Source organism: Aquarana catesbeiana, linkage group LG08 (genome assembly GCF_042186555.1).
Source record: "Aquarana catesbeiana isolate 2022-GZ linkage group LG08, ASM4218655v1, whole genome shotgun sequence".
NCBI lineage: Eukaryota > Metazoa > Chordata > Amphibia > Anura > Ranidae > Aquarana > Aquarana catesbeiana.
Window position 1 is genome coordinate 298,417,665 of NC_133331.1, and position 22,550 is coordinate 298,440,214.

At 44.7% G+C, this 22,550-nt stretch overlaps 2 protein-coding genes across 2 annotated transcripts in view; both read right to left on the bottom strand.

Annotated features, from left to right (window-relative positions):
• Positions 1-22,550, bottom strand: part of LOC141106848 (uncharacterized) — a 141,917-nt gene that overhangs the window by 84,331 nt on the left and 35,036 nt on the right. The window contains 1 exon segment of the mRNA XM_073597777.1: positions 8,302-9,203. Coding sequence (XP_073453878.1) covers positions 8,302-9,203 — 902 coding nt within the window.
• LOC141104912 (uncharacterized) lies at positions 9,714-21,109 on the bottom strand. Its single transcript, XM_073594715.1, has 6 exons — positions 21,023-21,109; positions 11,483-11,672; positions 11,269-11,366; positions 10,982-11,188; positions 10,665-10,892; positions 9,714-10,541 (listed from the first exon to the last, which is right to left on the bottom strand). The coding sequence occupies exons 2-6, from the start codon at positions 11,514-11,516 to the stop codon at positions 10,338-10,340; spliced, it is 771 nt and encodes a 256-aa protein (XP_073450816.1). The 5' UTR covers positions 11,517-11,672; positions 21,023-21,109; the 3' UTR covers positions 9,714-10,337.

The following is a 22,550-nucleotide window of genomic DNA, read 5'->3' on the forward strand; positions in this document are numbered from 1 at the left end:
TTCTGTACATTACACACTCCTGTCCCCTTCATTCTGTACATTACACACTCCTGTCCCCTGCATTCTGTTGATTACACACTCCTGTCCTCTACATTCTGTACATTACACACTTCTGTCCCCTGCATTCTGTACATTACACACTCCTGTCCCCTGCATTCTGTACATTACACACTCCTGTCTGACACTAAATAGTGCAAGAGTATGGTGGAATATCCAAGACAGTGGCAGAAAACTAACACTGCACATCACCCTAAACACACCATCCCCACCGTGAAACATGGTGCTGGCAGCTTCATGTGGTGGGGATGCTTTTCTTCAGGAGGGACAGGGAAGCTGGTCAGAGTTGATGGGAAGATGGATGGAGCCAAATAGAGGGCAATCTTAGAAGAAAAATTTGACAGACCTAGCCGGGACAGAGGCTTTTGGAGAGGACTGAATGCAGGCCTCTTGCCTTTCGACTATGGGCCCTGGATTTTAAGGGAACAATACTCTTTGTGAGGTGTATGCCTGGGGACCCTGAACTAATGTTACTTTGGATTCAAGTCCATGTCCCCCCAAAACACAAAACTCTGGGAACCCCGTATGTGCCATATTATAAATAGTATTGTGGGGATATCTATTTATATCACGCCCAGCCGTATGCCAGAGAACTGAACAGTGGTGTAGGTTTGTGTTTGGAGTACGAAAAAACCCATAAAAACCCCACCTTGACTCACATCTCCGAAAACCATACAAATACATTTTTATGGAACAAAGGATTCAACATTGGCAGCCTTTCTTATTTTCCTGTATAAATTGTATTAGTATTAAAAGTTGATATTATTATACATTTATTTTGAATGTTTTTGAAGAATACCTTCATTCTGGGCCTAACCTCCCACCTCATAAATGGTATCAGATGACTTTGACCTGAACACGTCCTTATACCACCATGTTGGCAATGTGCAGTGAGTCTCTTTAAACATGTTGTCTCATGCTGTTGTGTACCGTTTGTTGTGCTAGTTTGGGGTGGGGCTGTATTCCACTGTTCTATTGTGTTTGTCTGCCTTGGATCACAGGATGTGTATCTCTATGGAGGGAGGGGGGATTCCTCCAGCAGCCCCCTGCTGATAAGACTGTGTACTGATGAGAAGTTTAAACACACCTGACCTGTGTGTCCATTGTCATTGGACAGTTTAACCCGTCCTCTTTTCCAAGGGTGGGGGGGAAAGAGTCTCTGAGTTATTTTATCTGTTGTGTCCGTGTGTGAAAAAAATGAGTTGATTCCTGGTTGACCCTCAAGACAGAACATCTTGTCTCGTATTTGGGGGGGAGAGTTATTCATATGGGTTTCTTGTTCGGCTGATCGGAGTGTTCAGTAGCTGCCTTGGTGTTCAGGAAGGGAATGTCCTAAACGACTTTAACCCCTTATATACTCGGGGTGTCATTACAAAAACCTGTAAGAGTCTGCAAAAAACTTGAAACTGGGGCGGAGGTTCACCTTCCAGCAGGAAACGACCCGAAACATCCAGCCAGAGCTACAATGGAATGGTTTAGATCAAAGCATATTCATGTGTTAGAATGGCCCAATCACAGTCCAGACCTAAATCACATTGAGAATCTGTGACAAGACTTGAAAATTGCTGTTCACAGACGCTCTCCATTCAATCTGACAAATATTTTGCAAAGAAGAATGTGCAGAAATGTCCCTCTCTAGATGTGCAAAGCTGGTAGAGAAGTCCCCAAAAAGACTTGCAGCTGTAATTGCAGAGAAAGGGGGTTCTACAAAGTATTGACTCCGGGGGGCGCCATACAAATGTACCCCCCCCACACTTTTCACATATTTATTTGTATAATTTATCATTTTCCTTCCACTTCACAATTATGTGCCACTTTGTGTTGGTCTATCACATAAAATCCCAATAAAATACATTTACGTTTTTGGTTGTGACATTAAAAAATGTGGGAGATTTCAAGGGGTATGAATACTTTTTCAAGGAGCTGTAGCAGATCCTTAGAGAAGCCTGCGTGCTGTTTTTTTTTTGGATAGAAGTTGCATGGAAATGTAATTTGCAGCAATTTTAAACTTTTTTCCTTCATAAAGGTCGGCGTTGCTGCAGCACTTTCTGTACATGACAGAGATATCCCCCTTCACAGGAAGGATTAGGACCCCCCAGACATGTTATTTAACCGCTTCAGATCCGGGCCATTGCCAAATGACGGCAACAGCGTGGATCTGAAATACCGGGACTACGTCTATTGACGTCGTCCCCTTTCCGCTTTCCCAGCGCGCTCTCATGAGCCCGCCTCGGGGAAAATCTGTGTTGGCCGTGTCCCTTGGACACAGCCAATCACAGATCGCTGTACACGGCCAATCACGTAAGCGGCCGTTCACAACGCGATCGCCGCCTCCAATGAGAGATGATCTGAAATGTAAACAATTGAGATCATCTCTCATTGCCGGCTCTCTCTCCTTACACAGAGACAGCGTGTGAGGAGAGAGAGCTTCTGTGAGTAGTTTTATAAAGTCTAATAGCGAAGTGTGCCCAAAAAGTGCCCAACATTGCCCATAGTGACATCAATATAGTGCCATCTGTGCCCACCTGTGCACATCAGTGCCCACTTGTGCCATCAGTGCATCATCAGTGCCCGTCTGTGCCCATCAGTGCCCATCTGTGCCCATCTGCAATCAGTGCACATCTGTGCAATCAGTGCGCATCTGTGCCAACTCATCAGTGCCCATCTGTGCCACCTCATCAGTGCCCATCTGTACCAATCAGTGCCCATCTGTGTCGCTTCAGTGCACATCTGTGCCACCTTATCAGTGCCCATCTGTGCTGCCTTATCAGTGCCCATCTGTGCCGCCTCATCAGTGGCCATCTGTGCCACCTCACCAGTGCCACATCAGTGCATATCTGTGCCCACCTGTGCCGCCTCATTAGTGTAAATCTGTGCAATCAGTGCACATCTGTGCTGCTTCCTCAGTGCCCATCTGTGCTGCCTCAGTGCCCATCTGTGCCGCCTCATCAGTGCCCATCTTTGCGATCAGTGCCCATCTGTGCCGCCTCATCAGTGCCCATCTGTGCGATCAGTGCCCATCTGTGTCGTCTCATCAGTGCCCATCTGTGCGATCAGTGCCCATCTGTGCCGCCTCATCAGTGCCCATCTGTGCGATCAGTGCCCATCTGTGCCGCCTCATCAGTGCACATCTGTGCCATCAATCAGTGCCACCTCATCAGTGCAGGCTTAGCACACAGCTGTGCAATCTCATAACCACCAGCAGCCATGTCCAAAAAAAGCTTTTCCGCCGAGGAGGCATACCAAATTCTTTCCACGGCCGATGAGAGCAACGGGGAGCTCTCTTGTTCGGATTCCCTTTCCAATTCGGATTCTGACGTAAATTATGAGCCAGTCCTCAGTAGTGAAACACTTACAGACTCAGAGGAGGAAGAAACTCGGCCCGCCAAACGAAGGCGTTCTAGTGAGGAGGCAGCGGCATCCACCAACACAGCAGTACCTCGGCAAGAAAGGCCAAGTACCAGTGGGGTGTCACCCCAGCCCCAAAGGGTTAGGTCCCATGCCAGCCTTCCCTTTGCACTTCAGAACCCCTTGTGGCTTCCTCCTAATTCAGGAGAAGCTAGCGTTCCCCCTTTCACTGCCCAGCCAGGAGTCCAGGTGGATACAGAGAATTTCACCCCAATTAACTTTTTTAATTTAATTTTTACGGAGGACATGTTGGCGTCAATTGTGGCCCAGTGCAACCTGTATGCACAGCAATTTATTTTGCAAAATCCCACATCATATTATGCCAGTCCCTATGAGTGGAGAGACCTGACAGTGGAGGAGTTCAAGGTTTTTTTGGGCCTCACATTTAATATGGGGCTCACCAAAAAAAACGAATTCCGTTCCTATTGGTCAACCCACCCCCTCCACCACATGCCGCTCTTCTCCGCGGTAATGCCCAGAACCAGGTATCTGATGATAATGAGGTTCCTACATTTCAGCGACAATACCCAGTGCCCTCCCCGAACTGATCCAAATTATGACAGGCTTTACAAAATTCGGCCAATATTAAATTATTTTTCTGAAGTATTCCCCCAGCTGTTCACCCCGGACCAAAACATATGTGTGGATGAGTCCCTTGTTAAATTTAGCGGCAGGCTTAAAATTAAGCAATTTATCCCCAGCAAAAGGGCCCACTATGGGGTGAAGGTGTACAAACTATGTGACTGAGCCACAGGGTACACATATTCCTTCAAAGTGTACAAAGGGAAGGACACCCAGCTGCAGCCCCCTAATTGCCCGGACTACTTGGGAACCAGCGGGAAAGTTGTTTGGGACCTCATATACCCCCTACTCGACAAAGGATACCACCTGTATGTAGACAACTTCTACACTTCTCTGCCCCTGTTCCACAACCTTCATCGGAAGAAGACACCAGCATGTGGCACCGTAAAAAAAAATCGGAAGGGCTTTCCTCAAAGTCTTCTTAATAAGAAGTTGAGAAAAGGAGAAACGGCAAGTCTGCGTAACAAAGAGATTCTGGCAGTGAAGTGGAGGGACAGAAGGGATGTGTACATGTTGTCTTCCATCCACAATAACACCTATGTGGAAATCCCCAGAAGGAATGGCCCCATCCAGAAACCCAAATGCATCCATCAATACAATTCGTTTATGGGGGGAATCGACTTCAACAATCAAATGTTGGAACCATACCTTGCCACAAGAAGGACATACCATTGGTACAAAAAAGTATTGATTTATTTTTTTCAATCGGCCATATACAACTCCTATATCATTTACCGCAACTCCACCCAAAGCCCCCAACCCTTCCTTGGCTACCAGGAGGAAATTTACACTGCCCTTATATTCCCGAACGGCCCACCAGAAAACATCTGATCAGATGTTGTTAGTCAACTCTCCGAACGCCACTTTCCAGATAAACTCCCTCCCAAACCAACTGGCCAAAGACGTCAAAAAAGATGTAAGGTGTGTACCAGAGCAGGAGTCAGAAGAGACACATCTTATTATTGTGCACAATGTCCTTCCCAACCAGGCCTCTGTATAGGTGAATGTTTCCGCCGTTACCATACTTCACTAAATTATTAGTGAAGTATGGTAAACGTAATCCTCAGTTCCTGCCTTCACACACCTTATGCCACTGCCTGCTCTGTAACTGACCCTGGCTTGTTATTTGACCACGCTTCTGCCTGCCGATTTTGTACATACCGCTGCCTGATATGGAACTGACCCTGGACTGTTATTCGACCATGCTTCTGCCTAACGATTCTGTGCATACCTTTGCCTGATCTGGAGCTGACCTTGGACTGTTTGACCATGCCTCTTGCCTGCCTCTTGGACTGATCTTGTACCCTGCAACTGGACTAGTGGGATTCAACACAGGCGTCTCACATATGTGAGGGGCTCCAGAATAGATTTTCTGGATGAAGAAAACAATTTTCTTTGTTTTCTCATTCCTAGATTAGGGTCTGGGGACTCGGAGGCATCAAAGAGATTTGGGTGGGAGAAGCCTCTACCCCTGTCCCCATTCTTTCCTGAACGAGGCCCTACTTCTGCCTGCTGCCTGCAGGACTTACTGCCATCATGCCTCTGTTTGTTGCACTGACCACAGCACATGGACCTTGTTTCTGCCTAATACCAAGACCAATATTTTGGCATTGCTGACAATCTCTGCCTGCACTGACCCTGCACTGCACTGACCTATGGACAGTATCCATGCCTGCTGCCTGTACTGACTATGGACAGTATTTCTGCCTGCTGCCTGAAAAATTGTGTTCGCTGTTGCTGACCAAGTCCCTGCCTGCATCAGTGCTATCCTCCTGCGGACAACTGTACTACTAAAACCACAGGTAATCTTTTGTTTCTCTTTGCTCAGCATAATGTATTTTGGGGTGTAATTCTTGGTATGTGCATGCTATGTGTCCCTGGAACACCTGATGGCGTTCCTTGCATGTTGGATCTCTGTATGTGGCCAGGCTGTGTAAAGGTCTCACACATGTGGTATTGCCATACTCGGAAGGAGTGGCAGAATGTATTTTGGGGTGTCATTTTTTGCTATTTAAATGCCATGTGTTGGAAATATCTTATAAACGGACAACTTTGTGTAAAAAAAAAATGCGTTTTAATTTTTTTCCACATTTTCCAAAAACTTCTGGAAAAAAATGAACCGTTCAAAAGACTCATTATGCCTCATAGATTATACGTTGGGGTGTTAGCTGTCCCAAATGGGGGTCATTTTGTGGGCGTTTCCGTTCTCCTGGTGCTCCAGGGCCTTCAAAAGTGTAATAGGTGGGTGAGAAATGAGATGTGTAATTTATGCTCGTAGATCGCCTGAAGGTGCTACTTCCCTGGCGGGCCTCTGTATGTGGTCAGGCTGTGTAAAAGTCTCACACATGTGGTATCAGTATACTCAGGAGGAATAGCAGAATGTATTTTGGGGTGTCATTTTTGCTATGTAAATGCTATGTGTTGGAAATATCTTATAAACGGACAACTTTGTGTAAAAAAAAAAAAATGCATTTTCATTTTTTTCCACATTTTCCAAAAACTTCTGGAAAAAAATGAACCGTTCAAAAGACTCATTATGCCTCATAGATTATACGTTGGAGTGTTAGATTTCCAAAATGGGGTCATTTCCATTGTCCTGGTGCTCTAGGGCCTTCAAAAGTGTAATAGGTAGTCAACAAGTTAGATGGGTAATTTATGCTCCTTGAACACCTGATGATGCTCCCTGCATGTTGGGCCTCTGTATGTGGCCAGTTAGCGAAAAAGTCCCACACATGTGGTATTGTAATACTCAGGAGGAGTAGCCGAATGTATTTTGGGGTGTCATTTGTGGTATGCACATTCCATGTGAGAGAAATAAGCTATTACAATGACAATTTTCTGAAAAAAATTTAAAAATAAAAAAGAAACCTTAATTTGCAAAGAATTGTGGGAAAAAATAACAACTTCAAATAACTCACCATACCTTTTACTAAATACCCTGGAATGTCTACTTTCCAAAAAGGGGTCATTTGGGGGGCATTTGTACTTTCCTGGCTTGTTAGGGTCTCAAGAAATGAGATAGGCCTCAGTACATCAGGTCTGATCAGATGTGATCATTTTTTTATGATTTGCACCATAGCTTGTAGACGCTATAAATTTTACACAGACCAAATAATATCCACTAATTTGGGTTATTTTTACCAAAGATATGTAGCAGTATAAATTGTGGCCAGCATTTATGAATAAAAATTGCTAATTTGCAAAATTTTATCACAGAAACGAAGAAAAAAGCATTTTTTTCAAAATTTTCGGTCTTTTTTCATTTATAGCGCAAAAATTAAAAAACCCAGAGGTGATCAAATACCACCAAATGAAAGCTCTATTTGTATGAAAAAAAGGACAAAAAAATCATTTGGGTACAGTGTTGCATGACTGAGTAATTGTCATTCAAAGTGTGAGAGCACTGAAAGCTGACAATTGGTCTGGGCAGGAGGGGGGTTTAGGTGCCCAGTAAGCAAGTAGTTAAAGGAATTGGACATTTTTAATGTTTCACTTTAAGCATTTAAAAAGAAAATCGCTGCTCCTGGCTGAATGTAAATTTTATTTGTGATAAAATATGATTTCCAGGGCAGTGCAAAATACAAAACAATTCTATACAGAACTTACACATTTCCTTTACACATTCATTCTACAAAGTGTTTAGAAACAGACCTGTAAATGTTTGTGAAATCTTCCACCACAAAATGTACTCAGCCAATGAGAGGTAATGACTCCATTTTTATTTTTCTCCCGCTATCAATGGCCAACACGGTACAACACTTCATCCATGTCTTTGGTGATCTCTGATCTCCTTATCAAGTGTTTCCTCCATGATGAAGATCAGCCATGGAGTATATCTGAGGTGTATATCAGGGTGTGCTTCTTCCCCACATGTCCATCAACATTCATATACAAGACATTTCCCACACTCACTAATACACCTCGAGGGTTGTGTGGGACCCCTGATGTACAGGAAGACAGGACTTCAGTGAGGAACAATTCCCTCACTCAGGACAGGAAAGTGGCTTCTCCCCCGTGTGTGATCTCTGATGTCTGGAAAGATGGGACTTCTGTGAAAAACATTTCCCACACTCAGGACAGGAATATGGCTTCTCCCCCATGTGAGATTTCTGATGATAGGAGAGACTGAACATAGCTGAAAAACATTTCCCGCACTCAGGACAAGAATACGGCTTCTCCCCCGTGTGCAATCTCTGATGTGTGGAAAGACTGGACTTCACCGAAAAACATTCCCCGCACTCAGGACAGGAATACGGCTTCTCCCCCGTGTGCACTCTCTGATGATTAGAAAGACGGGACTTCTGTGAAAAACATTTCCCGCACTCAGGACAGGAATACGGCTTCTCCCCCGTGTGCAATTTCTGATGATGGGAAAGATGGGACTTCTGTGAAAAACATTTCCTGCACTCAGGACAGGAATACGGCTTCTCCCCCGTGTGAGATCTCTGATGCTTGGAAAGACTGGACTTCACTGAAAAACATTTCCCGCACTCAGGACAGGAATATGGTTTTTCCCCCGTGTGCAATCTCTGATGCTTGGAAAGACTGGACTTCACTGAAAAACATTTCCCGCACTCAGGACAGGAATACGGCTTCTCCCCCGTGTGCAATCTGAGATGTCTGGTAAGACTGGACATCGCTGAAAAACATTTCCCGCACTCAGGACAGGAATAACGCTTCTCCTCCGTGTGCAATCTCTGATGATAGGAAAGACTGAACATCGCTGAAAAACATTTCCCGCACTCAGGACAGGAATACGGCTTCTCCCCCGTGTGCAATCTCATATGTGTGGTAAGACTGGACTTCCGTGAAAAACATTTCCCACACTCAGGACAGGGAAACCTTTTATTTGTTGGATTATCCCTCACAGTCTGAGGTTCCTCAGGATAAGAGGAATACGATGGTCCGGCACCGTCCCGCACAGTCTGAGGTTCCTCAGGATAAGAGGAATACGATGGTCCGGCACCGTCCCTCACAGTCTGAGGTTCCTCAGGATAAGAGGAATACGATGGTCCATCTACACTGTGTGGTGCCGGATGGACATTTGAGGTAGTCGGGTTTTCTCCTGGACTATACTGTGTGATGTCCTCATCTTCTACTTTACAGTCTGGAGACAAAGTGAGACAATCCTCTGAGGTTTTCCTCATCTCCCGTCCATCTACTAAAATAGAGATACAAAGATTATTACTAGACATGAGCAGATTGGTTCCCCTAAACCAGGACTCCGCCCACATCAGGCAGCTTTGTCTCTGAGGATCTTACAATTCCCCCCTCAAGGTAACTAGTAAATGGGTCCTCTGATCTCCTACCAGATAATTTCTTTATTCATGGACCTTAGTCAGAGAGTGAGGAAACAACGAGAACTGTCTTTTATAGGAGTGACAGTGATGAGGGGATTATAGGACGAGTGTCCCCTCCCCCTCTATCACTCATTGCCATCTTCCCAACACAAGAAGTCCTGCACTTCCTTATTTAGTCCATGATTTAGTCATGAATAACAGCGGGGCTGAGACCCACCAGAGGTCAGAGAGTGAGGATGGGGGGAGAACAACCAAGATGAAGACTGGACTGATCCTGAAGACCACCATCATTGGGTTATTGACTCCTCCCTCATTATCACTTTCTGTTTAAGGTTCCAAAGTTGGAGGATGTTATCACATTATTATCAACATGTAAAAGTCTGTGCTCCAATCAAATCATCAGATATAAAATGTCCAGCTGGTAGGAAATGGGTGTAACAAAAGAGAATACATATTATGTGTATATATAAGCAGTGGGTAGAGGGGAGAGAGCAGAAGTCAGGAGTATGTAATGTACAACATAGAGTATATAGTGCAGGGGTCAGGACTTATAATATTGGTGGCTTAATGTTTATTTGAGACAAGTTGCAGAGGTCCCACACCGCTGCCTCCCATCTCCTGAGACTGCACTCAGTGACTTGGGTCTGAGACTATACAGACATATCCCTCCACCCGGCACAGACAGCAAATAACAGAAAAGGTATTCCCGGGAGAATTACTCTGTCAGAGGTCTTGCTAGACCCAGGACTTGAGGCAGAAGACCCAGGATACATACTCCAGGTGCCTAGGCTGAGCAACACCTATGGAGAAAATCTAAATTTTACTGCCAGCTGAACCCCAGAATCTCCATAAATCCAGTCTAGATACATAAATTGTGTCTGCAGCACAGAGAAGGAAGATTATCCGAGAGAAATACAGGAATACAGGACGGGGAACACAGCTCAGGAAAGTGACCAGGGGATTACAGGCTGATATCACCCAGTCCCCGCCCTACTCTGGACCAATCAGTGAGCAGTATGGGTGGAGGAATGGATTTAGTGTTAATGACCCACCTATGCTGATCTCTGTAGGAGTGTCCTCCTCTATAAATGTCCCCGTTATTCCATCCTCCTCCATAGACTGCTGATCATCCCTCACATACGTCTCTTCTTCTTCTGATTTAACCTCAAATTCTATATCAATTGGATCTCCACTCTAAATCAAGAAAATGAGAGAAAATATCATCTATAAAATAGAAGATTTATTATTGTGACATCATATAAAAAAAACACACATCCTCTCCAGAAGTCCATGTTCTAGATGCTCCGATCCACCAACCTTGTAACAGTGAGGGATGCTGTGATCTTCCTGTGTGGAATCCCGGGAATACAGAGGACGGGGACATCTCTCTGGTGGGTTTCTGTAGCTGGATGACTCTTCCATGGTGTCCTGGTACAGATCCTTGTAAACTTTTAGAGACTCAGACTCCTCTATCACCCCAACCTCATAATCCTCCTCTTTTATCTCTTTTTTAACCTCGACTTTAGAATCTCTCAGATTTCCACTCTGAATATATAATAAAAATGACATCAATGGTAACAATGCAGATAATGTACAGATCCTAATGATACTATCAGTGATTGTTCCTCATCTACCTGATGATAGTGAGAGATGGTGTGATCTTCCTGTGTGGAATCCCGGGAATACAGAGGACGGGAACATCTCTCTGGTGGGTTCCTGATATTAGGTGGCTCCATCATATCCCTGTGTCCTTCTGAAAAGTTTTTCATCAATCCATACTCCTCATCCTCCTCTTTATACTCTTCTTTAACATTAATATTATCATCCCCAAGGTTTCCACTCTGAAAATATAAAAAAATATTCATTGCAACAAACATGCTTGTGTATAAATCATAACTACCAATAATTGTCAATCATCTACCTGATGATGGTGAGGGATGGTGTGATCTTCCTGTGTAGAATCCCAGGAATACAGAGGACGGGGACATCTCTCTGGTGGGTTCCCATTACTGGATCCATCTGTAGGAAACACACACACTGACTGAATACATTGTTTCTATGTGTTTATCAGATGATGGGGGATCTAGGTGGATCCTCCGTACTGCTCTCTCCTTTACAATAAAGTCTCCTCTTACCCGGTGATGTGAGGGGCGGCTGATTGTCCATCATGATGTCCTTCCGAGCTCCGCTCACCTCTCCTGTCAGCAGCTCGATGATCTCTCTGGTGACTTCTAGAATCTTCTTTTTATTTCTCTATTCTATCAGGGAGGGAGGTGGAGGCAATGTGATGGTCAGATGATCTCCAGACTTCACAGGAGGAAAACTCTAGATTTGAACACAAATAGTAAAATCAAATGACATTCCCAGAATCCTCCTCACCTCACTGGTCAGGTCTCTTTTTATTTAAACCCCACTTCATGCTGAGGTTTCTGATATTACATACAATGCAGGTTCAACAGCCCTACTTGGAAAGTGAGGAGGCCAGGGGTCGGCCCACATCCTAAGAGCATTAGAAAAAAAAAGTCGGATAGAGAGATATTAGGAGGAGGCGCTATGAGGTCAGTGTGATGTCATAGGATTCTCTGACGCTGATTGGAGGGGCATTGGGAGGAGGGAGCTGTGGGGGGTGCTCTGTGAGGTTTCTGTACACAGAATCATTTCTCCTGGGTGCGCCCCTCCTCTCCTAAACTGGAAGATGATTTTTGTCTTTGGGCTTTGTCAGGACACATCATATTCCTGTGATCTACGTGTACTCTGGAGATTTTACTGATCACATTTTAGGATGAATATCTGAGACTGGGATCATTATGGGAAAATAAATTACGGACATTTACTGAAAATTAAATTTTTCTTTTTTTCTTCTTATTTGCATCTCATAAAATAAATACATATTCCAATCCCTCCTAAATAAACCGCCCAACCCCCACCACTAATAAAATTACTATAATCCGCTTGTCAGGAGTGTGTTTTGCTCCTACTCCTAATTCCTGCATCCAGGTTTTGGCTGTGATGCATTCTTCTGTCTGTCTGTCCCACCTGTAAGGTAATTGATGTGGTCAGTCTCTGGGTGGAGACCCAACCTGATTTAAGCCAGCCAAGCCTGCAGTCTCATGCTTGTGATATTGCGTTTGTAACATGTGCTCCAAGCTCTCTGTTTGTCTGCCCTACTCTGGTGTTGGAATTCCCTCGTTGATGACCTTGGTTCAGATATCGACTACTTTCTGAACTCTGTTTGCCTTTTGACTGTGGATTTGACCCTGACTATTCTGAACCTTGCCTGCCTTGTACCTGGACTATCGTTGGAACCACTCTGTCTGTCTGCCAACCTGCAAATACCTGGTTGCTGTGCTCAGTTTGTTCCTGCTCAGGCGTGGTGGCCAGGCACTATAGCATTCTGTAAATCCTGGGGGGCAACTGAGTACAGGTAGGCCTGCTTGCCTTATGGAAAAGGGGGCTTCTATAGGTGAAGAACACAGAAGCCAGCTATAGTGTCTGACCACCTGCGTTAGGGGTAAGCGTGACATTGTTAGTATAGATGTAGAAAATGTACAATAGACGGATGAGATGAGAAGGTCACTGGTGGAAAAGGTGACACATCTCCAAAATGAAGGAAATGTTTAAGCCCTGTAAGTGGGGGGGGGGATGTTCTGACCCTGAAGGGGTTCATCTACTGTACATTTCCACAATATTAATGACTGGGGGGCACATGTCTGGGGTTCTTTCTATAAGTGAATTTTTGATTTAAGTGGGCGTCCTTTGGCTCTGCACAAAGAGATTGCAAAAAGCGAGAATATACAGCAAACTACTTTGATAAAACACCAAACAGGGGGCGCATGCTCAGCGCTGAGCGAGATGGACGCCTGACACAGTAGCTCCGCACACCGCGGGACATGATTGGCTCACAGAGGGCTATAAATGGCCTTACACCGACACTTCTAACACCCCTCGAGGCACAAAGACACAGTGCATGCCGTTGTTGAAGAAAAAATCCCGGGGCCCGCTCAGAATTCTCTAACCCACTATCTCCTCTGCACCAGGGAACAATACAGCATGTCCCAAAATGGCGCCGTGGCCCGAGCACATTCTCCTGCTCCAGCGGCCCCCTCTGTGCCTTCTGTTCCTGGCTCACCTTCGGATCCTGGCAGTGAGTACACCTCTTCTCTATCTAAAGCTGACCTAGATGCTAGCCTAGAAAAGATGTATAATAGACTGGCAACAAAGTTCCAAACAGAAACGCACAAGACCTCCCATGCACTGTCACAGGAGATTGCAGCTCTGGGTACTAGAACTGACATGCTGGAAACTAAACACGATGAACTGGCCCTGGCTTATAATGAGCTCAGTCCAGAGCATGAAATGTTAACAACGTTAACAACAGCATTTGATCAAATCAGGTTGAAGATCTGGACAACAGGAATAGATGCAATAATCTGCAATTGCGAGGTATTCCAGAGTCGGTAACAGATTTGATTCACACTGTCATCAGGCTGTTCAAGTCTCTCCTTCCAAAATGTGAATCTGCGGCCTTTAGGTGTGGCAGGTTTCACAGGGCCCTCAGACCAAAACCTCCAGCAGACAAACTGCCGCGTGACATAATCCTTTGTATGAAGGATTTCCTGACGAAAGAAGACATTTTAAGGGCTGCTAGAAACACCCTACGCATCGCCCTTGATGATTACACTGTTCAGAACTATCCGGATATCTCACTAGCCACATTGGACAGACACAGGGGCATGAAGGAGGTCACTGTAACACTTTAAGCAGCCCGGATCCGATACATATTTCCCATTTAAATTGGTGGGTTCCTCATAATGGCTCCACTTATGCTGCCACCACAGTTCTGGAGGGTCAGGAGATCCTGGTGAAATTGGGCCACATGGAAGCTGAAGCGGTGCCCTGCCATCCCTTGACCCCCCCAGGCAATCTCAAATCTGGCACATGCCACCTACCAGACACGACAGAAGGAGAATTCGATATGATAACGCTTAACCGGGGACATAGCTAACTTCATCGCATCAATACAGCTATCTCTACGATCTGCCCCGTTGGATTCAGCGACGACGCACCCTCAGTCTCAAGGCACCCACTTTGTCAGGAGCCTGTCCCTTGGTGCTGCTGCATGACATCCCCACCCAGCAACTTTACCACTTTTTAAATCTTTTTTTTACAGCTAGGTTCCTCACACTGGTCCCCTCTTTTGGTTTGGGCACAAGATCAGTGGTGCTGCTGGGTTCGAGACTTGGTTGTCTCGGTTGTAACATTCTATTTTCAGGATACAAAAATGTTCCTGATCCTGTTCATTTTTTGTTCATTTTCTTTTTTTTTTTTGGACTCTTTTTTTTCTCAGGTTTGAATCCTCAACTGATTATAGTCATTCTTGTCCTGACAGGCGTTTTTGGAGTAGGTGAGGTCATAAGGCCTCTATCCGCTGTTTTAAATGTTCCTCTATGGTCTGCAATCTGTTACAAATGCAGTATTGGGGCTTTGTGGAGTTAGGTTCCATATTTGATAGTAGCCTACAAGCCTATTCTTCACTCATTCAGCTGAACGCCCCCCCTAATCTTAGTAATGGCGATTAATTGCATCTCGCATAACGTCAAAGGCTTCAACTCTCCCTATTAAGAGGAGTAAAGCCTTCTCCCACTATAAGCGACTTAATGCTAAAATTCTACTGATTCAAGAGACACACTTCTCGCAAAACTCCCATCCCAAGTTCTTTCATAGAACTTTCCCACAAGCTTTCTACACACTTCATTCATCGAAGAGTAGGGGTGCTGCCATATTTTTACACGCCTCCTTTCCTATGGATGTGCGTCAGATTTACAAAGATAAGGAAAGTCGCTATGTTATAATAAAGGGAGGATATTCATAACCGGGAGCTTACCATAGCTAGTGTTTATGCCCCCAACGAATCCTCTGCCTCCTTCTTCACATCCTTTTTTGATATTTTAGCAAAATATCAATCCCCCCATATGATTATAGGGGGAGATTTTAACATGGTAGCGAACCCCACACTAGACAGGGTGCACGGCCTCCACTAGTTCCAGGGCTTTCCCTAAATCCATTTCCCGTAAACTTCTGGAATTTCAACTAGTGAACACATGGCGGGCACACACAACATAGGAGCAAAAGAATATACGTCTCATCTGCACAACAGTTACGCAAGACTAGACTATATTCTCTCCACTCCTATTATCCTTGCTATCTCTCAGACAGCCTCCATTCATAACTGTGCATGGTCTGACCACCACATAACCTCCTTCACCACAGAATTTATTAAGCTAGCCCCTACACCATTTATGTGGAGACTCAATGAGGCACTTCTTTCTGACTTGGCGGGTGAATCTGAGGTTTCTCAATCTATAGATACCTACTTTGCTCTAAACGCCCTCCCTGGGACCGCCATTTCTACAGTGTGGGTCGCTCATAAGGCAGTTGCTGCGGGGTAAACTTATCAGTTTAGCTACTGCCCACAATAAAACTAATAAGAAAAAATAGTACAGCTCTCTGCGGAGCTGGACAGTTTATATAAAAATTCCGCAGCCCTGACTTTAGTCTACCAGACTTTCCTCGAATTTGACTCGCTACTCTCGGCTAAAGTGGAGAAGGGCCCTGCGATGGTCCAAGGCAAGATGCCTATTGCACAGTAATGCCCTGTACACACGATCGGACATTGATCGGACATTCCGACAACAAAATCCATGGATTTTTTCAGACGGATGTTGGCCCAAACTTGTCTTGCATACACACAGTTACACAAAGTTGTCGGAAAATCTGATCGGTCTGAAAACGGTGACGTAAAACGCGTACGTCGGGACTATAAACGGGGCAGTAGCCAATAGCTTTCGTCTCTTAATTTATTCTGAGCATGGGTGGCACTTTGTGCATCGGATTTGTCTACATTTTGTTGTCGGAAAATTTTATAGCCTGCTCTCAAACTTTGTGTGTCGGAAATTCAGACGGAAAAAGTCCGATGGAGCCCACACACGATCGGAATTTCCAACAAAACAATCCGATCGCACTTTTTTCCTGTCGGAAAATCCGACCGTGTGTACAGGGCATTACACCGCCTCAACCATGTTCGCTAGGAAACTGAACCAGCCTTTCCACCCTCCGCACGTTTATAAATTGACTACCCCTTCGGGCATAATTACATCTCACCCTCAAGAAGTCTTAAAAATTTTTACTCAACATTACTTGGACCCCCCCAGTCTGGACCATCAGATGAGGTGTAAGAGTCCAGGGCTTACTAAGTATGCACCAATTGCGCGTTGCCACAAGAGGAAATCCGTTCCAACTGAGCATGCGCTAAAGACGCCTCAGCGCGCCAACCCGCACCTGCGCAGAAGACCTGATGAAAAACGGCAGGAATATGCCCAGGAAGCGGACAGGAAGTGACCTCAACCTGATGGAAAAAGGTGGGAAAATGCCCAGGAGGCGCCCAGGAAGTTACCTCAAACTTCCCTATATAAGCCCAGCCCAGACACTGTCAAATTGCTGGATTATCTTCAGTCCCCCCCTTGTTCCTGTGCTAGTGTGTGATCTGTCTGAACTTGTTGTGACCTGGAAACCTATTTGACTACTCTTGATTCCTGCTTGCCATTGACCTCGGATTTGTACCTTGACCATTCTACTTCTTTAATACACTCATATGCAGCCAATCACCTGTTTGTTAACTTCCCGCCTCCCTCCCTGCAACTCCTGCGTTACACGCTGTGCCTCCCTCCGATCTGTCTGTGTAAGATCAACCAGCAACTATGTAATACAATACGACCTCAGGAAGACGACAGATTTGTCGAAACGGCGCAGGGAGGAGCGGCGTGCTGACGTCACCACCACACCACGCTGAACCCGGAAGGAACAGGCAGCAGCTGAAGCCGGCCGGCGCTTATTTGATTCTAGAGGCGAATTTTAACTGCACACATTATACCATCTGCCGCGTACGGGCATCATTTGCTGAGGTTGTGGGGAGACCTGTATATTCCCTGTGCCGTTTATGACTGCCATAATAGCAGTCATTGGGATCTGGTAAGCGCATCTGATATTCCACCTTGGGTGTGAAGAGTCATAGAGGATTCCCCATCTGCATCTTCCCCTCCTTCTGCACTTTTGTGGCACTTTTCCATCACGGATCCCCCCCTTTTTTGTTGTTTTACGTATTCTGGACTTTATATTTATTTTTGGGATGTTTTCACTGAATATATTACCATATTCACTTTTGGCAATTAATCATTACTAATTTCCTGGTTATCAGTATATGAATTTGCTTTTACTAATGTGTTTATTCACTTTTGATTGTTTGTTTACTGCATATGAGTGTATTAATTTTGCTTCTATCTCCACGTATACTCACTTTAATATTTATTCATTCATTTAGTGGTTTGTTCAATCCTATCCTATTCACTTTTGAGTGATTTTGTTTCAGATTACATTTTAGCGCCGCATCTTTGTTTAACTTTTTATGATGAGATTTGGAGACTAGATCTTGGTGCAGGCTGCTTTCGTTGTCACAACATATTTGTTTGATCATAAACCCAGAGCGCAGCTTTTAACTTGGTTTTTCTATCATTCTACTTCTTTGCCCCTTTTGTACTCAGCTGCCAGATTGGAACTGACCCCGGCTTGGTTCTTGACCATTTTTCTTCTGATTAACCCTTTTATACTTCGTTGCCAAACTGGACTTGACCTTGGCTCGGATCTCGGACAAAGGCTTGCACAGTGCTCCACACCCCTGGCACCCGTGCCACTCGGTGTCCACCAAGTCTCTGTCTACATCTCCAGAGGCTTCAAGGACCCGAGGTGCAAGGGAGGCCTCCCCACTACTTCGGTCTCATCTCAGGTACATGGCACGCGTGACATGAGGCTTTGTTCTGGTTTAACTCTATCCCAATCCCGACTCTCACAATTAGACAAACTTAATTCACCTATTTCCCAATCAGAAGTGCTGAATGTCATCAAGGCACTAAAGACAGGTTCTTCCCCCGGGCCTGATGGTTTTTCTACCATATATTATAAAAAAATTTGCCTCCCAACTGTCTCCCAGGCTGGTTCGGCTTTTTAACTTTGTCCTACAAGATAACAGCTTTCCGGAGGAAATGCTGTTAGCAAACATGTCGCTCATCCCTAAGCAGAATAAGGACCACACTCACCCCCAGAATTTTAGGCCCATATCGGTTATCAGTGACCTGAAAATTTTCAGTAGGATCTTAGCCGATAGACTCGCAGGAGTGATTTCCTCACTAATTTCCCCTTACCAGTCAGGGTTTATCCCCCACCACCTTATAACAGACAATATCCGCCTAGCCACAGATATTATTCAGGATGCAAACCTTTTCTCCATGAAACTGTTCACGTTAAGTTTAGACATTCATAAAGCTTTTGACAGTGTGTCTTGGAGCTATGCGTTTCTCCTACTAAAGCGCTATGGCTTTCAGGGTGATTTCCTACAGGCTCTATACCAAAACCCCAGCAGGCGTGTCAAAATCCCTGGATGTAGCTCAGAGTTTTTCCGGCTTGGTAGGAGTGCCCACTGTCCCCACTCATTTTCGCTCTGGCTATTGAGCCCCTAGCCATTGCCATACTGCAGCACCCGGATATTCCGGGCTACAACAAAGCTTCCTTTACTTATAAATTCTGCATGTATGCGGATGATGTGCTTTGTGTGTCAGAAAATCCGAAGGAAAATGTCCGATGGAGCCCACACACGGTCGGAATTTCCGACAACACGCTCCGATCGGACATTTTCATCCATCGGAAAATCCGACCGTGTGTACGGGGCATTAGGCAAACAGCGATTAAATTATTTACCCGCTGGTACTATACTCCTTTTATGTTTGGGAAAGATCTACCCACAGACTTCCACATCTTGTTTCCGAGGATGTGCTCTTCCAGGTTTTTTTTTTGCACGTGTTCTGGGAATGTGAAGCTCTGCAACCTACTTGGAGGGCAACTATGGAGCTAATGGATAAGCTGGCGGGGAGGCACATGGCTCTGACACATACTCACTGTCTACTATTTGAAAAAATCCCTGATATCCCGAAACCCCCTAATGAAACTATTACACACTATTTGTATTGCGCTGCATTGGGCAATCGCCCTTAACTGGAAGTCGAACACAGTCCCATTCTCGCAAGTTATCTCTCGAGTTGATCAAATAATGTAATCTGAAAAAAATATTTCACACACTGCATGACTCCATCCCTATCTACGACGCTAAATGGAACCCTTGGTTCACTTTTCATCTACAAGAATTACCTGAGTTATGGTTTTCTTTTTATTTCTGTTGTTTTTGACTTTCTGGATCCAGTCTTGTTTGACATACCATATAGCTGATAAGATCATATAGCATTAAGATTGTCATGTTTAACCTTGAATACTTATCTATTTGGACGATCATTGTCTAACTCTGTAACCCAAATGATTTTTCGATAAGTAGTTTTATATCCCATGTAATTTTGTATTGCAAACTTCTTTTTCTCAATAAAAAAACGCTTAGTAATAAAAAAAAAGAAAAACACCAAACAGACTGCAGGTGACCTTGTTTCCCTATCTAGCTCTCCTTCCTCTCTATAACAAGTGCTTTCTATCAATCCTTCTAATTTACTAACAGACATATCAGCCTGGATGTCACAACACTTCCTCAAACTCAATCTATCCAAAACCGAGCTCATAATATTTCCTCCCCCACGTGCGCCTTCCCCCTGACTTCTCTGTCAAGATCGATGGCACAACCATCAACATGTCCCCACAAGCCAGGGTGCTAGGTGCAATCCTGGACTCTAAATTCTCCTTTCAGCCCCACATCCAATCACTGTCCAAAGCTTTCCGCGTCAACCTCCGCAACATCTCCAAATTACGTCCCTTCCTAACCAATGACCTCACAAAGCTACTGATTCAATCCCTGGTTATCTCTTGCCTTGACTACTGCAAGTCCCTCCTCACCAAATTGCCTTTATATAGGCTATCCCCCCTTCAGCCCATCATGAATTCTGTTGCCAGACTCATCCACCTTACCAACCATTCAATGTCTGCTGCTCCTCTCTGCCAATCTTCTGCTTACCCAAAAAATTAAATTCAAAATACTAACAACTTAGAAAGTCACCCAGAACTCGGCCCCCAACTATATGACTAACCTAGTCTCACAATACCAACCAAATCATTCTCTTCGATCCTCCCAAAACCTCCTGTTCTCTAGCTCCCTCATCACTTCCTCCTATGCTCATTTTCAGGACTTCTACCGAGCCTCTCCCATCCTTTGGAACTCCCTATCCCAATTTGTCTGACTATCTCCTACTCTGTCCACTTTAAGACGATCCCTGAAAACCCTTCTCCTATGAGAAGCCTATCCTGCCCCCACCTAACAACTGGACTTTTATTTTCTCCATCAGCCCATCTCCCACAGTTATTAACTTTTGTATCACTTGACCCTCCCTCTTAGATTGTAAGCTCTAAGGATCAGGGCCCTCTGATTCCTCCTGTATTATATTGTATTGTAACTGTACTGTTTGTCCTCATGTTGTGCAAACTGTGGGTGCGATATAAATCCTGTATAATAATAATAATATATGTGTGTATCATCATCTGCTGGAGATAAAAGACATCACAGTGACTATGGAGGAAGAGGACGGACATGATGGGGGGTTACTGGGTGTAAATAGAAAATAATATCTTATTACCTCTTCTGCTGCCAATTTCAGCAACGTCACCTCTACGTCGTATCACAAGGAGCTTTCTTCCTGTACCTGACATCATTTCCTGTCTTCCATAGAGACTTCCTGTCTGGGTAGAAGTGAGATCACCACCTTGTGGAGCTCAGAGGAACTTCAGCCCTGAGAAACGCCTCGTAGTGTGAACACGTCCTTGTGCTGTGTGTGTATGTACTGTATATCCTTATAGATGTGTAGTGCTCCCCCCGCAGAGAGCGATGATATTAACCGGTTCTTTCCCAAACAGTACAGAGGCCCCCCAGTCACACAAGCAACAGTCCATTCACTCCGGCTCCAATAAACAGTCTCAGGGTTTGTTTTTTTGTAATGTATTGCTTGTAGAATCTGTAAAAGGAGAGATATTGGGACAGAGGCATAATAGGGGGTCATAATTGTGACCTGGCCCCATGCTTCAGGGGGTCCGTGTGGCTCCCCTGTCATATTTGTCTACACTTGGATAGGAGGGGGGGGGGGTAGATTTGCACCTCATCCCTTTAAACCCGAACACATATTAACTATACAGGTTCTGTGGCTGGTTAAGGTGGTAATTAAACTCATTTGTTGCCTTATCTGCATTTAATTAGCCTCAGAACCTGGGTAATTCATATGTGTTCGGGTTTGAAGGGATGAGGCCGCAACCCTAAGGGGGGGCGGCATACACAGGAATCTTCACACGGCATACACAGGAACTCATATGAGTGTTTCGTTTGCACATTTTGTGATCACCATCATTCTGCTTTTTGTTTTTTTTTAGGTTTTGTTACTTCATATCTTGTGACATTCTGCTTCTATATTTATGACTCATAACATTGTCATTTATAGGATTTAAACCTTGTTTTATTTTTTCACTTGGTTTACTGGATCGCTTTTGTCATTTTCCCTGTTTTGAGGTTTAGGGACTTTGCTTTAGTTTTCTACTTACACTTTTCACCACTACTGATTGTTATTTTATTCAATTTTTTTTCTTTCATTTTTGGATTTACATATTCAGCACCGCACCCACCCCACGTTTTACACTGATTTGAGTTTTGTATTTAGGACTTTCGGTGCTGGCAGCTTCATACATACACAATTTTTCACTTTTCATAATTATTTTATTTTCAAGTGCAGCGTTAACCATTCGATTTTTCCACTACCATTACACACTCCTGTCCCCTGCATTCTGTACATTACACACTACTGTCCCCTGCATTCTGTACATTACACACTCCTGTCCCTTGCATTCTGTACTTTACACACTCCTGTCCCCTGCATTCTGTACATTACACACTCCTGTCCCCTACATTCTGTACATTACACACTCCTATCCCCTGCATTCTGTACATTACACACTCCTGTCCCCTGCATTCTGTACATCACACACTCCTGTCCCCTACATTCTGTACATTACACACTCCTGTCCCCTGCATTCTGTACATTACACACTCCTGTCCCCTACATTCTGTACATTACACACTCCTGTCGCCTGCATTCTGTGCATTACACACTCCTGTCCCCT

Bases quoted from the DNA above. Each gene is read 5' to 3' on its own strand.
- LOC141104912 (XM_073594715.1), bottom strand. From the start codon at position 11,516: ATGATGGACAATCAGCCGCCCCTCACATCACCGG. The intron at 11,189-11,268 runs GTAGATGATTGA...TTATATTTTCAG, and splicing joins CCATCCCTCACCATCATCAG to AGTGGAAACCTTGGGGATGA. The intron at 10,542-10,664 runs GTTGGTGGATCG...TTCTTGATTTAG, and splicing joins GCATCCCTCACTGTTACAAG to AGTGGAGATCCAATTGATAT.